Consider the following 16,338-nt stretch of genomic DNA (forward strand, 5'->3'; position numbering starts at 1 on the left):
AACCTCCCACTATCTGGTACACAGTTAAGAACGAGAGTTTTTTAAAAAAGCCTTTCAGCAGGAAGATTACTCATCACAAAGCGTTTCATTGTCTAACAGGTGGGAGACATCCTAATGAAGGCCGCTGACGTACTGTGTACAGAACTATCTAATAGTCGATTCAGCCAGCTTGGTTACCTCATTTTTTCCCTCACAACTTTCCATTCTTACTAATATACTATAGATTAGACAATTAGAAACAAAAGAAGTTAAGAAGTGGTAGGAACAAACAGTTGTAAGAAAAGCCAGCAAAAACACAATTCCAGAAAAATACAGGTCTGGGGCCATTTAAAATAGGGGAAGAATAATTTACGATAAGCCTAAATTACCATGGAAAAATCAAAATAATGTTTTAATATATTCTAAGAAAGTACAAACATATATGATCCATTTAATACTTTTGTTAAAATAAAACAAATGTTAGCTCTTTTTGAGTTAAGCTTGTTATCTGGTATACTTATTTTATAAGATATGTTCTCATCCCTGGGAATTCCAGAAAATTAGGAGGCCTGCAATAAAATGAGAACTCCCCAATCTCCACTGAGAGAAACGACAATACAGGCTTATATGGAAGAAATATGAATTTGAATTTCTCACCAATTTTATGTACCATAAAGCAAACCTGAGATCTAAAACATACATATCACTTAATAGTAATGTTGTGTGACTGCTTGTTAAATTTGATGAACTGGTTTAAAGTTATCTGAAACTTAAGAATCTAGTCACATTCAATGTAAGTATTCTAGCGTTTACTGTAGAAATCTGGATTATTTTCACAATGTCCAAAAAATCATATTAACACAGACACGAAGAACTCATGATCTGAATTTTTTATTTTTCATTTTTGGAGGAAGATTAGCCCTGAGCTAACATCCCTGCCCATCTTTCTCTACTTTTTCTATGTGGGGCGCCTGCCACAGCATGACTTGATGAGCGGTGCCATGTCCGCACCCAGGATCCGAACCGGTGAACCCTGGGCCACCGAAGCGGAACGTGCGAACTTAACCGACATGCCACTGGGCCGGCCCCTGAAATCTTTAAAGTGTATAATGAGATAATAATTAAGACAATTTGTGACAAGATTCATGTTTGATAAAAGAGAACAGTACGTTTCTCTGTTCACATTGCACCACACGGATGAATGTGTTTACCTTTATGTTTGAAATGTTTGCAAAAAGCAAAATGTTCTAATAATGAATGGTAATACGTACATAATAAAAGATGCAGTCATAAAAAAGTTCTGAAAATTTAAGAACAAATACAACCTTGACTTTAGACCATTAGTAGTCTTTTTATGTCAACAAAACCTTCTATGGCTGTTTTTGTAAAAGTTTAGGTAAAACCTACTTCTCCAGATTAATAATCCTTTAACTATAGCTCAAAATCATAGGGCTTCACTGTAATATTTATTACTATGGTTTCAATTTTATTTTAGAAGTGAAAGTTCTGCGAGTCTAACATTATAACTAGTGTCATACTTGCTTTATATCACATTATTAAAATGGATAGTACACTTCAGGAACTTAAGTGTGTAGTACACTTTCATTTCAAAAACACCCAGAAACTAAAATAGATATTTAAAATCTTTATTGTTTCATCATCAAAAGTCTTCTTTCCATAGAAGAATGGCAATGCAATATCAGTGCATATTCTATGGAAAATTCATACTTCAAGTAACTAGCCTAGAAATCAGAGACAGCACTATGTCAAGCTAGTGTGCAAGGTCAAAGACACAATGCTGCCAATGCAGTTAGTATACAGAAAGAATATGCAGCTGTTAGAAAAAGAGTCTATGGCCAAGTGAATAAAACAGTAGCAGTGCACTGCACTGATGTTCTAGAACAGAAAATGGGGAAGGACCAGAGAATGCACTTCCTGCAAAAAAAATCGAGTAGATCACAGGCACTGAGTTCCCAACTGTATCGCCAGCTAATACACGTGTGCCTGTCCCTTCCTCTCTAGGTCTACAGCACTGTAACACTGCAAGCCAACTTCAGCCTAACGTGTAAATGGGACAGCCACAGACAGATATTCCACTCTGCCTCCCATCTCACAGCTAAAAGTAACAACTTCGGTTTAGCAATAAAACCTGTGGCCTTTAGGCATCATTAGTAAAAAGCTGAACAAACCCAAATTTTGTTCCCATTTTCTTGAGAAATAAACTTTATAAAACAACAAGACAGTTGTCATGATTACTCAGTTTTGTCTGAAGGCAAAACAATTTTTATCTAAGTATACTGAACAAACATCCAAATATCCTTAACAAAATACTGTCAGACCAACTTGAACATTTTCATAACTAGCTCCTGAAAAAGGTACTGATAATTGTGAGATGCAAATGACCACTACACTTTGGTCATGCCTGGTCACTGGGAATTTTTTGGTCAGGTTTGTGTCTGAAGCTGCTATACAGCTGGATTTGGCTACTTTGCATTAAACACACAATAAATGCCATTTGAAAAGAGACAGCAGATCTATCATGAGGAAATAAAAAATCAAAATAGTTGAGAGGTATACAGGAAACTTGTCTTAAATATTTTTAAATTACATATGATATAACCCTAGAGAATAAAAACTGCAATTAGCATGGTCTAAATCCTAAATTGTTAATGCATGAATTATCTGCAAGACTAACAAGTTGCTTGTTAATCATGGCAAGGCCTTGTGGGGCAGGGGCGCTCCGCATGTATGCCATAGCAATGACTTTCCGGGTGAGTTAAACACCTCTAATTTAAAATATTATTAAACTATATTTGAAAAGTTTTTTTACTTAATATATACAACATATAAAATAAGTTAAAAGAAGGAAGCGGGGAAAGGTTTTATGGTATATATGATGCAAACATATAACTTCCCTTATCAGTAGTTCCATGTATGTCCATTTTACCCACGGTAAAACATGAAAGGCTGATAGAAGAATCAAAATTTCACTTATAAATAGAACAGGCGTCAAAAAAATGGAATTTCAACGTCATTTCTCCCCACAACGCAACTCACTCACTTTAACTATAATAAACATAAATAAAAACCGTATCTCAAAAATCTTTTTACATCCTTACCTTTAACAATAAATTCTTCTAACAACTGAGAAGAAAAGCACTTCTTTGTAGCAATTCCATAAAATAATTTTCAATTCACAAAACACCTGCTTACAGGCAAAACCAGCAATCCTTATGGAGGGCGTGGGCATGAACTTGGCCCTTCTGAGGTATAGATACAGCTAGATTTGCAAAGAGTACATAGTCTATAAGGTGTGCCAACGGCCTGCAAGTCTGCATATAATCGAGAGTGATGTCATCCTGACTGACTGAAAACTTATTTTCATAACTTTTTGTAATAATGGAGGTTAAATAATTTTAAGAGAAAAGATGTCTTTTAGCCCAGTAATAGCCAGCAGAAATCCAATTCCTAACCAATGCAGATGGTTATTACATTGAAAAAATGTTTGACATTGCATATTGATTAAAAAAAGAAAATGAACAGGGAAAACACATAAATATTTAAATTCAGCAGGACACCACAAAAAGCATACTATAGATAAGTGTGAAATCAGTCAAGCTTTTTCAAAAGAGAAAATCCTTTTAATCCTTCAGCAAGTCTCTGTGAAAATAGTATGCTTACAATAAAAGTGAGAAGGGAGCACCTCGAATACCCCCAGGAGGCTTGCTATACCACTTAGCATGACCGCCCATCTCCGGTGTGCATGGATGGCCAACAAATGACAACAAGTCCACTTGGCGACAGTTCAGTAACTCCTTTCACCACTGCTGCCAGCTGAAGTCGTCATTGCTTCCAAAGACCAAGAAAAAGCCCAGTATAGTTGCAAAGATGACTGTGTTTCCTGTGAGAACAAGTGCACAAGCTCCCCACTCAATCTATGGAAATAAGATATAAACACTCAGTTAATACACATGTGAAAACAAGAAAACAAAAAGCAAATCAAGGTTCTAGCTGTATGGCAACCATGATTTAAAACAAATAAGAGACTTGTAGTAATGACTTTTGCACTACCGAACACTCAATGGCATGTCTGTTTTGCTGTTTCTATTTATCTCTGGTTCCTTTAGAAAGACAGAGTCATAGATGATGATGATCATTCAAAAGCAAGCCTGAGTTCTGGGCTATGAGGCGGTAGCACAAAATTCTGCAATTTTCTGTTTATAAAGAAATTTGCTCTGACTCTTCCTTAGCGAAACTAAAATTTTATTTAGAGAGCAGATCAAATTTAAAGAATCAGAGATGAAAACACACTTGCGTACATTCTTTTAAAGGGGCAGCAGGAGTAATCGCCCGCTCCATGTGGAAGGGTGGCCAGCCTCTGTCCTCTCTGCCTTCTCTGCCACCGTGGGGATGGAGGAGAGAATCTGACTAGTGAGTTTTGGTGGGGGGTGGGGGGGGTGGGGAGTGCATATATATAGCCCAGCCCCTTCCCCTCTTCGTACTTCCCCACCTGAAAAGAACACGAGATCTCCTTGGGTCTTCTGTGTCCTGTGGTTGCTCAGCACTGGGCGAGCTGATGTGCCCCACTCTGAGAGTCAAGTGTTGGCAAGCCAACAGCTGCCACAGACCCCAGCCATGCTCTCCAATATCAATTTTATCAGTTAACACCAACAAAAGTAAGATTTTTATCTCTATCCTCCTCTATCCTCTAGGTTCCTATGTCTCTCATCTCTTCATGTCATTTAACAAAAAATTTTTCCTGAGAAAAGTTTCACACAGTCAGAAGAATGTATTCACTTACCAGATGTGCTCTGGCAAATACAATAGGGAGTCCAAAAGCGGAGACAACAATGCCTGTGGTAAGAAATATGGCAAGTTCCTTACAAGCATTGCTCATAGCGTCGGTGTCATCCACCAGCCTTCTTGCTATGCAGTATGGAATAGGTGAAAGGATGTAAAAAAACAGAACAAAGAGGGGCCAGTATTGGCTAGAAAAAGAAAAATAAGATAATGTAGTTTTTGCTCTCTCTGTCATTTTCTTACACATAAAGTAGGCTTTTATAAAATACGGACCAAAGGAACATTGCAAGTTACAAAACATGGCACAGTTTTAAAGTAAGCTACAACCTGAACACTGAAAAGAGAAACATTTAGAGTCACAGTATTCCTAAAATCAACTAGGACACAATGGTTAAATATTTCTCATATTAAAAGAAAATGTTCTATAAATTACAACAGTTGGAATTAAGACCCAAAATTAAAAATATTTTGCAATTTATGTTATAAATAGACACATGGAAAATGGGAATATTAACATGGCAATTTTTAAAATTTAAGATTCATGCCTTTCCTACTTCTAATGTATGATATCCTGTTTTAGCATAAAGCTGGAACACCCCAAAACTTTCTTTTTTTTTTTTTTTTTTCCCTTTTTCTCCCCAAAGCCCTCTGGTACATAGTTGTGCATTCTTCGTTGTGGGTCCTTCTAGTTGTGGCATGTGGGACGCTGCCTCAGCGTGGCCTGACGAGCAGTGCCATGTCCGCGCCCAGGATTCGAACCAACGAAACACTGGGCCGCCTGCAGCGGAGCGCGCGAACTTAACCACTCGGCCACGGGGCCAGCCCCCCAAAACTTTCTTTAAGTCACTAGGAACTCCCAAAATACTGAAACCAAAATGCAGAAAATGAACTGAAAGTAACAGTGAAGATTTTCAGTCAGAATACAGAATTTGTCACAATAAAAATAGATGGCGTTTAGCCTATAGTCTAGCTATTGTATTGTGCCAATGTCATTTCCTGGTTTTGAGAACTACAGTTATGTAAGATATTACCACTGGGGGAAGCTGTGTGAAGGGTCCAGGGGACCTCTGTACCACATGTGCAACTTCTTGAGAGTCTGTAATCATTTCAAGATAAAAAGTTAAAAAGAAGTAGATGGTCTTTAAAACTGCTATAAAATAAAATACACATCATACTGGAGGTTTGTTTGTACTTAGAGGCTTATAATAAGCAAAGATTTATCTTTATGTTTTTCCTAAAAATCTTTTCCTAAATATTTTGAGAATAAAAAAAATTGTAAATGGATACACGCTTAAGAAAAAAATTCAAAAAATACAAAAGCAGAGAAAGTGAAAACAGAGTTGCCCAAGTCTCCTCCACCTTCTCTTTCCCACTCTCCTATTGAGCTTCTTCTGGATCCTTCCATATTTTCATACAGATAAACTTTAAAAATGTGAATGAATCCTGCACTTTTTCATTTAACAATGTATCTTAAACATCTTTATATATTAGCACTTACAGCTCCCTCATCCTTTTCAAGACTGCCTAGTATTTCCATTGATGGAGGTATCATAACTTAACCATTTTTCTTATGATAGAACTTTAGGATGCTTCCAGTTTTTTTTGGTTATTCTTATCAAGGCTGCCATGAACATCCATATTCTCCCTTCACTACACATATCTGTGCAAACAACTACAAGGAAATTTGTATGAGAAATTCTAAGAAGTGGAAGGGCTAATTCAAAGGAAATAAACATTTTGAGAGCTACAAACCCACTGGCTCCAAGAAGACCACATCTACTTACTCTTCCTCCCAGACACCACAGCGCCTGTCTGTACGTATCATTTCTATCAATGGATTTCACTTAATTTTGAGAGAGGATGAGTATATTTTCATGTGCTTATTAACAATTTTCAGTTCTTTTTTCATATTTGTTGTTCATTTTTCTATTTAGTTGTCTACATTTTTCTTACTAACCTATCTTAGTAATTTTTAAAAGCTCTTTCTATCCTAAGGAAATGAATTGCTTACGTGACTTTTTTTCTTAGGCAATTGTCTCTTGACTCTGCTTATGGCATTTTTTGCTGAAAAGATATTTTTAATTTTCTTGTATTTAACTGTATCAGTAGGTGCTCAAAATTGGGTAGTAGCGCGGGGCTCCTGCTGTGTTATCTTGCCGTTACAGACTGAGGAGTAGGCAAGGAGCAACAGCCCAAAGTCTTTTTCGCACCTGGTGTCCTAAAAACTTTACAAACAAATTTTAAGTGAAGACTTTTAAAAAGATTTGTCCTTGGTAAAAGAACTTTTTGCAGGATTACTTCTGCAGAAAAGCTTTAATTTTTAATTTTTTTAACAATTAAGTTTTAAAAATTAAAAATTTTTTTAACGTTTTTAAAGCTTTAATCTAAAAGTAGAAACATTTTACCCATAAATACTCAAAAAGACAAAAAATTTACATACTTGTATATTGGAAGGGCACAGCCAAGCATCAAAAACATCAGCCCAATGGCTCCTCCAAAGGACAAACTAATCAGAGCTGCAAAGTAAATAAAAAGTCAAATAGAAATACCAATTAGATGAAATTAATGTTTTTAAAATTAATATTAATATTAGCAGTCTGAACATTACCTGTCATCCTAGAAGCAAAAAACAAAAGAAAACATGCAAAAAATCAATGTAGTCAAAGCGAGTTATTTTCAAAAGTGTAAGTTATCTAGTCTCAGAATAAGTCTTTTGTGGCATCCTCAAGGTAAAAGAAAGCAGTACTGGTTTTCAAAGCCCTGAGCTATTGCTAGCACCCACATGGTCCCCAGTTACTGGTCCCATTTCTAGCGAGCATTCCAGCCTGCAAGATCAATGCTCCTCCAGGTGTTCGTATTGTTTACTCCACAGATCATTACAGTTTGGAAAAAGCAGGATGAGGAGGGGCTCCACACTGTCAGCTTTACTGGACTTTAGAAGCTGCATCCTAGTGAAAACCTCTCCTGATCAGCTCCCGCTTCTTGTACGTACACTCGTACACTCGCAAGGGGCACACAACTGCTAAGAAAAAAAGGTCCCCGGATATCTGCAGATAATCATTTTAATTGACTTATTTTGTTACAGATGTTTAAATAGCGTGCAAAACTACTGCTGGGCTTCCTTCCCTAACCTCCCACACATTAGGTAGCGCGCAGGGTAATGGGTACAAACCCTTCTGCCGTCGCGCTATTTTAAGGCATTATCACAAGCAACAGATACATTCTATACGTGGAATAGTTTCTACAGGTGAAATACAGTATCTAAAGTTACACACACACATACTTACACAAAGCATTATATTTTATAAAGTGTTTCCACATATATCAGAGAGTAGAAACAACTTTCTTGAATAGACACATTGTTCATCAGTGGCCTAGAATTAAGCAAAGAACTAAATGATCAATTTATTTTGAGTTCTATATAACCTGTATTTCTGCAATTGCAGTGGCTAAGAGAATAACTGCCCTTTTTCTCTAAACGATGCAGTCTACTAACCTTAACAGAAATGTTAAAATTCAAAAGAGCTGCAGAAGGTCTAAAAGTTACCAAGACAAAAGCTACGATACACAAACCAAAGCTAACAGTAAAGGGGTTAAATGCTGCCAAGCACTACTGATACACTTCTCTGAATTAAAATGGTCATAATCAAGGACACCACTGACATGGTAGCCTGGCAGATTTTGTTTTCATTAGATCACTGACGTAGGTCACGACAAGCCTGAACACATTTACTTCGTCCTTAATGCCACTATATTTTCAGTTACAAAAAAAATGAGAAAAAGAAAAATTTGCAAAAAGAAAAAAATTTTTTTTTTTTTACAGCAAACGAGAAATTTTACGTTTACAATGGAATGCAATGGAAATTGTGAGGAAAAATGCTGAGTTTATCATTCGCTTTTTCAGTTCATAACAGGTGTCATCATCTGCCCTGCTTACTTCTCCCGACACATATCCCACCAGGCTGCTCCCTCCAGCTTTCTGCACTCCTGTTACACTGGCCTATCCTTTCCTGGAAATCAGCAGGCTCCCTCACCCACAGGGCCTTTGCACATGCTGTCCCGTCTACCTCAGACACCTTTTCATTTATTCATTCCATTCAAGAAATATTTACTGAGAGCCAAATACATAACAGGTGCTAGAGGTCTGTTAGTACACGAGACAAGGCCCTTGCAAACTCAGAGAGCTTGCATTCTAGTCCCACTCCTCTCCTCTTCCCTCCAAGTTAACTCCGACTCTTCCTCAGATCCAGCTCAATTATCTCTTCCTCAGTGAAGTTTTTCCAAACCTCCTGACTAGACCAAATCTCCCTATTATATTCATTCATTCTTCACTCAACAAATATCTACTGAGCACCTAAAGTGTGCCACACACTTTTTTTTTTAAAGAATGGCTCTGAGCTAACATCTGCTGCCAACCTTTTTTCTTCTTCTTCTTCTCCCCAAAGCTTCCCCCTCCATAGTTGTATATTCTAGTTATAGGTCCTTCTAGCTCTGCTATGTAGGAGGCCGCCTCAGCACAGCTTGATGAGCAGTGCTAGGTCTGTGCCCAGGATCCAAATCGGCAAAACCCTGGAAGCACCTGAACTTAACCACTACGCCACCAGGCTGGCTCCTCACACACTCTTCTTGATGCTGGAGACAGAACAATGAAAAAGCTCTTGCTTTCATGAAGCTTACATTTTAGCAGGTGAATAAAATGATTAAAAAAAAAAAGCAAGCAAATAAATGTCAAGTGCTATGAAAAAAATCAGGCAGTGTAAGGAGATAGGAGTGCTGTTCTAGACCCAGTGGCCTGGAAAGGCGTCTCTGATGAGGTGACGCAGGAGCAGAGATCCATATGAAATGAGAGAGTAAATCACAGGCCCACCAACGGGGTGGGGGGGTGGGGCACGCCAGGCAGAGGGACATGCATGGGCAAAAGCCCTCTTTGCACTCTACTCCTCTTTGCTCAGTTATCACAGGTGTAATTTTGTATTGATTTCTATTTGTCTTTCCTTCTAAATTGTTCTCTCCGCCAGAGCAGGGGAAAAAGTTTTTTTGTTGTTGCTGATGCTCATGCCCCAGCTCTTAACACTCAGTGATAAATATTTGTGGAATGAATGAAAGGAACCAAAAAGGAAAACAAAAGAGAAGGGGAGATAAGCGGAAGCAAGATAAAGATGTGTCTAATGCAGCAGAGAAGAAACAGCATAGAACTGAAAGTCAGGCGACACTGGGTCCTACCGCCTACCAGCCACTTCCTAGCTGTCTGCATGAGTTATCGGAGTGGCAGTTCTTTCTTCTATAAAATGAGAGATGGACTAGATCTAAAATGCAAATCATTCTCTGAACACCAAAGACACTTGTCTTAAGACGTGGTGAAGAAGTAAAAGCCATCTCCACTTTTTGAATGTAGCTGTCAAACAGCCAAGTTCACCACTATAAATAGTCTATGTTAACACCTTATTTATTCAGAAGCCAGAATATAGCTTAGAATCCTGGAGGAAACAAAGGTCACTAAAGAGACACAATAGATGTCACGAAGCCTATACATTAAAGCTAACATTCTTTATAAGCAGACCCTTAGGCTCTTATTCAGAGGTTATTTATCCATTTTTTTTGGTGACAAAATTGTGTGTGAATTTCAGCAGAATAAAAAATTTTTATTTTGTGGGGCCAGCCCCGTGGCCAAGTGGTTAAGTTCTCATGCTCTGCTTCAGCGGCCCAGGGTTTTGCTGGTTCGGATCCTGGGCGCGGACATGGCACCGCTCATTAGGCCATGTTGAGGCGGTGTCCCACATGCCACAACTAGAAGGGCCCACAATTAAAATATACAACTATGTACTGGGAGGATTTGGGGGGGAAAAAGCAGGAAAAAAACTCTTTTATTTTAAAGAAGCATCTATGCTCATTTATATATATATATTTTCAACAGCAATGCATATATCCAGAACAAAATTAAGTGAAAAGTAACTTCCCCTTCCTAGAAATGATCACTGTTGCCTGTATCTTGTAACAAAAAGTTTTCTAAGTTTGAGGATCTTGTTTCCCATTTTGAAACAAATGAGAAATAGGAGGTAGAACTGCATATAAGCAAGATCTGCCCTCTGACAGGAGGGAGGAGACTGGAAAAATTCATATCAGGCCGAAAAATCTCAAAAAGCATGCCAGTTTGCAGTAATCTTGGCTAAGAGGCAAGCAGACTTAGGACTGGATGCTCTCTGAGGGTAACTATGTTCCATGACAGAGAACAATTACTTATGTTTCTATCATCAAAAAACAAGTCTAAATTCTTTGAGTATACTTTTCAAAGTTAAGGAAAGATGATTTGTTAAAAAAAATCAAGGAACTAAAATTCAGGTATCAAAAAATAATTTTATGTGACATTTCACTTCCCAATCATACTAAGATAAAAGCCAATGGGGTTAACAGTGCTCAAAAAGTACTCTTCGAAAGTTTCTTCAATCTTATGAAGTCAGTAACTAGGCTGATTTACATACAAATTTCATCATTTGTATACAAATGGTTGTCCTGGATGACACATCAAAAAGGCCAGAATTTATACCGTAATTGAGTGATGCAACACTTGGAAGACAAAACTTAGATGAGTCTGGTTTCTACTCCCAAAGCCTCTCGGCTAGGGATGGACCAGCCCAATTATCTAAACTCTCTAGAGACAGGGTGCTGGTTCTGTGATTACAAAGAAATTAGAGTAGGAGAAGGGACCAGTTCCCCAACCTGGGAGTTACCAGAAAAATCCAATCTATAACAAAGTAATAGGCAAACAGCTCAAGAAATAAGTAATGGGCTCCAATTACAGCAACACTTCTCCTTAATATAAAGGTAGGCCAACAGGAAGAAAATATCCTGGTAAACAATCATCATTCCTGAAACCAAAAGTGGAAGCACAAGTCCATCTGAGACACTTTCACCTGATTAATATTTACCTCTATTTGGAGAAGAGAATCACAAAGTTGTTTAAGACAGTGACTCCTGCATTAATGACACCGAAGAAACGGGGAAGAACAGGGAAACTGGCAACATCCTAAAAACCACAGCAGTCTACCATAACTGCCTTTTTTCATACGAGGATTTGAAAAGATCTACTATAGTCCAAAAAAAGATCGGAAAGTATGCCAGTTGCTCAAATGACAACGTTTTACATGGGAAATGAAACGCTTTCAGACATTAAAGTCAAAATGTGACTCTGGGAAAGCAGCTCAACAAAAGCTGTCCTTCAGGGAAATAAAATACGCAGAAAAACACTGCTATCAAAGTTCTCTCTTCCTGTTCGCCCCTTCTACAAAGCCGCAGGTCAGGAAATCAATGTAATTCGTTGTCAAGATGTTTAAGGCGAAAACGCTTTATTTGCTCCTAATCGAACTAACAAAACATTGGAAAGAATGCAACATTCTTTTTTCTCAAGAAAATGCACGAATAAACGAGTAATTTCTCATGAAGTTTTAACGCTATTTTATCTTTTAAAAAACCCCCAACTAAATAAAAACTTTGAAATGTGAAAAAGCCTCAACGTGCAACTGAGGAGAGGGAACAGAAAAGGAGAACTTTGGGGTCGCTTATAGGATCTCCCCCATGCGACAAACACGACAAATCAAAATGCATCCGTTTTAGGAGCGGGTCAAGCTTCGAGCACCGGTCCTGAGAGCGGATGTGATGGCCAAGGTTTCGGAAAGAACGGTCCCTAAGCCCTTCTAGGGCGTTCCTGGGGGACTCGGCTCGGCTCGGCACCCGAAGATCGCACTCGTGCCTTCAAGTGGGAGATGACACTGATTTTCCGTAACTGGCATCCCTAGCGGCCTCCACCCCCTCCAAACCACACTGCGCCCGACTCTCTGTCGGATGCAAACTCCTGCAAAACGAGTTCGATGGCCCGAGTCGCTGCGGGACTCCTCAGAGCCCGCGGACCACTTCATTCCCGGCACGGGGGTCGACGGCGGGGTACAGGCTGCTGAGATCAGCAGAAAGCGGGGTCCCCGCAGGCGCCGTCCTTCCCGAGCGCGCCGCGCCCACCTCCGCTCCGGGGCTGCGCGGGCGGCGGCGGGGGTCGGGTCCGGGGTCGCCCGCCGGCGCAGGGACCCCGCGGCGCGCGCCCGGCCGGGGCAGGCGGCGTGGGGGAGCCGCGGGCCCCTCCCCTCGTTCCGGCCCCCCGGCCTCCGGCGCCCCGCGCCCCCGGCCCACCTTTGATGCCGGCCATGGCGCTGACGTCGCTCCTGGCTCCAGGAGCCGAGGCGGCTGCGGCCGGGAGACCGGAGACGCGCGGCGGCGGCGGCAGCGGCGGCGGGCAGACAACACCCGGAAGTGCGCGACGCAGCACTTCCGCCGGCGGCTCGCGATCGCGCGGGGGCGCGGGGGGCGCGCCGGGCTTGGGGGCGCGGGGCCGATCCCTGCCTTCTGTGCTCAGATCTCCGGCCGACCGCCGCCCTCCGAGGCCTTCTGCCCCCGGCCCGGCTCCGGGCCGTGCAGGCTGGCGGCCGCCTCCAGGGTCCGCTCAGGGCGACGGAGCCTCATGTCGAAGCCCCATCGCGCATCCCGCAACCTCGCACATCCTTGGAGAAGGGAGAGCGAGCGGCCGCCGTCCTTTGGGAGGCGGGGTGTGATGTCTTTGGCGGATAACTGTGCGTTCGTTAAAGCGCATCCGTTTCTGTCTCCTCCCCAGCCTTGGACTAAAGAAGTGAGGCTAGGTGGGTCGTCTGCACTTGGCTCCTCGGTGTCTTGCACAGAATCAGGGTTCCTCTGAGAACCCACCTCCAGAGACAGGATCAGCGGGACCCAGGAAAGGGCGGATTCAGTACAAATCCGAGCTCTTGGGAGTCTGTGAGAATCGCTGGGTTTCTTTAGTAGTAACAGGGCTAGAAAAAAAAACTGGAGAAAGCAGAGGTACAAATGCGTTTAAGTCAGCCTGCAAATTTATTGAACATTTACTATGTGTGGGAAGCAGGGCTAGGCACTGAGGTGAGCAGAACTAGGCATGGTTTCTGTCCTCACGGAGCTTGGAGCTTGCAGTTTAGTGAGAGACAGAGAGAGACAAAAAGGTGTAAAATTGCAACTATGATCATTGCTAGGAAAATGGGTCGACAGTCTTATGATAGCCTTTGATATAGATCATCAGAAAAGATTTTCCCGAGGGAGGGGCAACGGAGGGATGAAGAGGTGTGTAACTACAAGAGAAAAGGAAAGCCCAGAGGGGATGGTGTACTGGGGGGGGTGAGCCAGGGGGCAAACTCTGGAAGCCAGGAGCTTGGTCTGTTGGAGAGAGAAGGCCAATGGAATTGCTCCCGGTTGGAGTGGGGACAGGAGGGTCCTATACTATAAGGAATTTTTTCTTTTTTTTCTGTCTCAGCAAGGAGACTCTTTTGAAGGGTTTTAAAAAGATTCAAGAAGAGATGGGTCACATAAGATTCGAATTTTTCAATCTTTTGAGTCACCACAATAAGATAAACTGGCATATAAAACTCTGTTTTGTGAATGGTTGGAAGAGATGTTCCCAGAAAACGTTAAGATGAGAACCACTGGGAAGGGAAAGTTATTGTCCACCCTGCTTCCCTCCACTACTTCTGGAGTTGAATTACAATTTTTTTTAAAAACAGGTCACTTGAGGCTTCATGTCTCAAATAAATCTATAGATATCTTGTGGAGTAGAATTTTTTTCTATTCAAGTTAGTGCAGAAAGTTCTGCCATCTTCTGTACATGAAGAAAGAGTTTCCATTTAAGGATTGTGGTAGCAAAAACACTAGGCGCACTTGAACATGTTATGGAAATGCTGTTGAGACAGTCTGCGAACCACGAGCTTCATTCTCTAAACTGAAGCTGGCATCTGCCTCCTCCTCCCAGCCATCTTGAAAAGAGTAGGTAGAATTCCTGGAGAAGTAAATGATTCCATCCCAAGTAGTCACCACTAACATTTTTTCTTGATTTGTTCCACAGTATTCCATCCTCAAAAGCAGGGATGGCTGAGGGAACATAGTAGAGATAGCTGATCCGTGGTGTTGGTATTGGTGGTGGAAAGTGATAGGTTCTCAACTCAGGCTCGTAGCTTGACTTCTGGGGGAAGGACTACATTTTAGGGAGCCTTTTGGGGCTTCCACAAGCCCCAGTGGCTGAGTTAAGTGCTAGTCCTCTAATTTCCTCTTGTGAATACAAATGGATTAGGCATTACAGACATGCATCCTTCGTGACATTAATGGGCAACTGGGATTGTTCTTCAGGTTAGAGAGATCTATGGTCTTTTGCTTCCAGTGTCATGGAATCCTAAGAGATTGTGCTCCTTTGACTTGTCCATGAGATCCACAGTATTTCTAGAAAGAAGAAAACACTCATTACCCTAAGGACTATTTTTGGTCTACAGAGGCTGTCTGGAGTCATTTGAGACCTTAAAAAGTGTTTCCAAATGTTGTAATTCAAAGACCACCTATACAGAATTCTTTGGGATGCTTTTTAAAAATGCAAATTCCTGGGTCCCAACTCCAGACCTTCTGAATCAGAACTTTCATGGGCAGAGCCCAGGAATCTGAAACTTTAATAAGCACCCTAAAGCTTTCCTATGCAAACCAAAGCTTGAAAATAATTGTCTGAAAAAGGTAGAATGTCAGTTTTCTTCAGTTTACCAAGTGAACCCTAGAGATTAATGTTATATCTTTTAAATGTTCTCTAAGTATTCTTACATAATAGTTAATCAGTGTTACTTTTCATAGTTTCAAAATTTTTTATCCAGATGGCTTCCCATCCTCCAAAGTTAATTCGCAAAGATGGGGATGGGGTGAGAGGAAGAGAGCTGTGGTTTATTGAGCAGCTGCTATATGCCTGGTGCTTTAAATATTTCTCTAATTTAATCCTCTCCACAATTTTGTTAGCTTGGAATCACTAACTCTTATAGATCAGATCAGAGAAACCTCAGAGAAGATTTTAGTTTTTAAAAAACTTTTTATTATGGAAGAAGTTAAACATATAAAAAAGTAGTCATATTAGTATAATGAACTTCCATGTACCATCAGCTACCCTCAACAATTAACACACATGTTGTTTTGTCTATACTCTCACCTACTTCCCTCCACCTCCCATATTATTTTGAAGAAAATTCAAGACAATTTTTCATCTTTAATATTTCAGTATGTTTCTAAAAGTATTCTTAGAAATAACATAGCCATAGTACATTTATCACACCCCCAAAATAATGCTTTAATACCATCATATATGAATCATTGTTCAAATTTCCAATTGTCCCATAAATGTCACTTATTTTATGGTTTGTTTGAATAAGGATCCAAATCAGATTGACACATTAATATTGGTAGGTCTCAGAGACATTTTAAGAAACTGCCTCTTATCATTTAGATCTCAGCTCAGATGGTAGCTTCTCAGAACCTTTCCTGGACATCCTGTTTATTATAGCACTTGAAATCATATTACCTTGTTGTCTTCTTGAGAGCACTTATTGATCTTAACTATATTATTTGTTGGCTTTCTCTCCCACTAGAATGTAAGTTAGTACAACCTTTTATGTTTTGTTCACCACAGTCTAGAACTGTACATGGCAAATGACGGGATGTCAAATGCCAGAA

At 40.4% G+C, this 16,338-nt stretch overlaps 1 protein-coding gene across 1 annotated transcript; it reads right to left on the reverse strand.

Moving 5' to 3' along the window:
* Positions 1-1,609: 1,609 nt before the first annotated feature.
* Positions 1,610-13,515, reverse strand: LEPROTL1 (leptin receptor overlapping transcript like 1). The gene is made up of 4 exons (XM_044760448.2): positions 12,958-13,515; positions 7,220-7,295; positions 4,781-4,967; positions 1,610-3,914 (listed from the first exon to the last, which is right to left on the reverse strand). The coding sequence occupies exons 1-4, from the start codon at positions 12,971-12,973 to the stop codon at positions 3,798-3,800; spliced, it is 396 nt and encodes a 131-aa protein (XP_044616383.1). The 5' UTR covers positions 12,974-13,515; the 3' UTR covers positions 1,610-3,797.
* Positions 13,516-16,338: the final 2,823 nt, after the last annotated feature.

The sequence above is a fragment of the Equus asinus genome, chromosome 27 (assembly GCF_041296235.1).
Source record: "Equus asinus isolate D_3611 breed Donkey chromosome 27, EquAss-T2T_v2, whole genome shotgun sequence".
In the NCBI taxonomy this organism is placed as follows: Eukaryota; Metazoa; Chordata; class Mammalia; order Perissodactyla; family Equidae; genus Equus; species Equus asinus.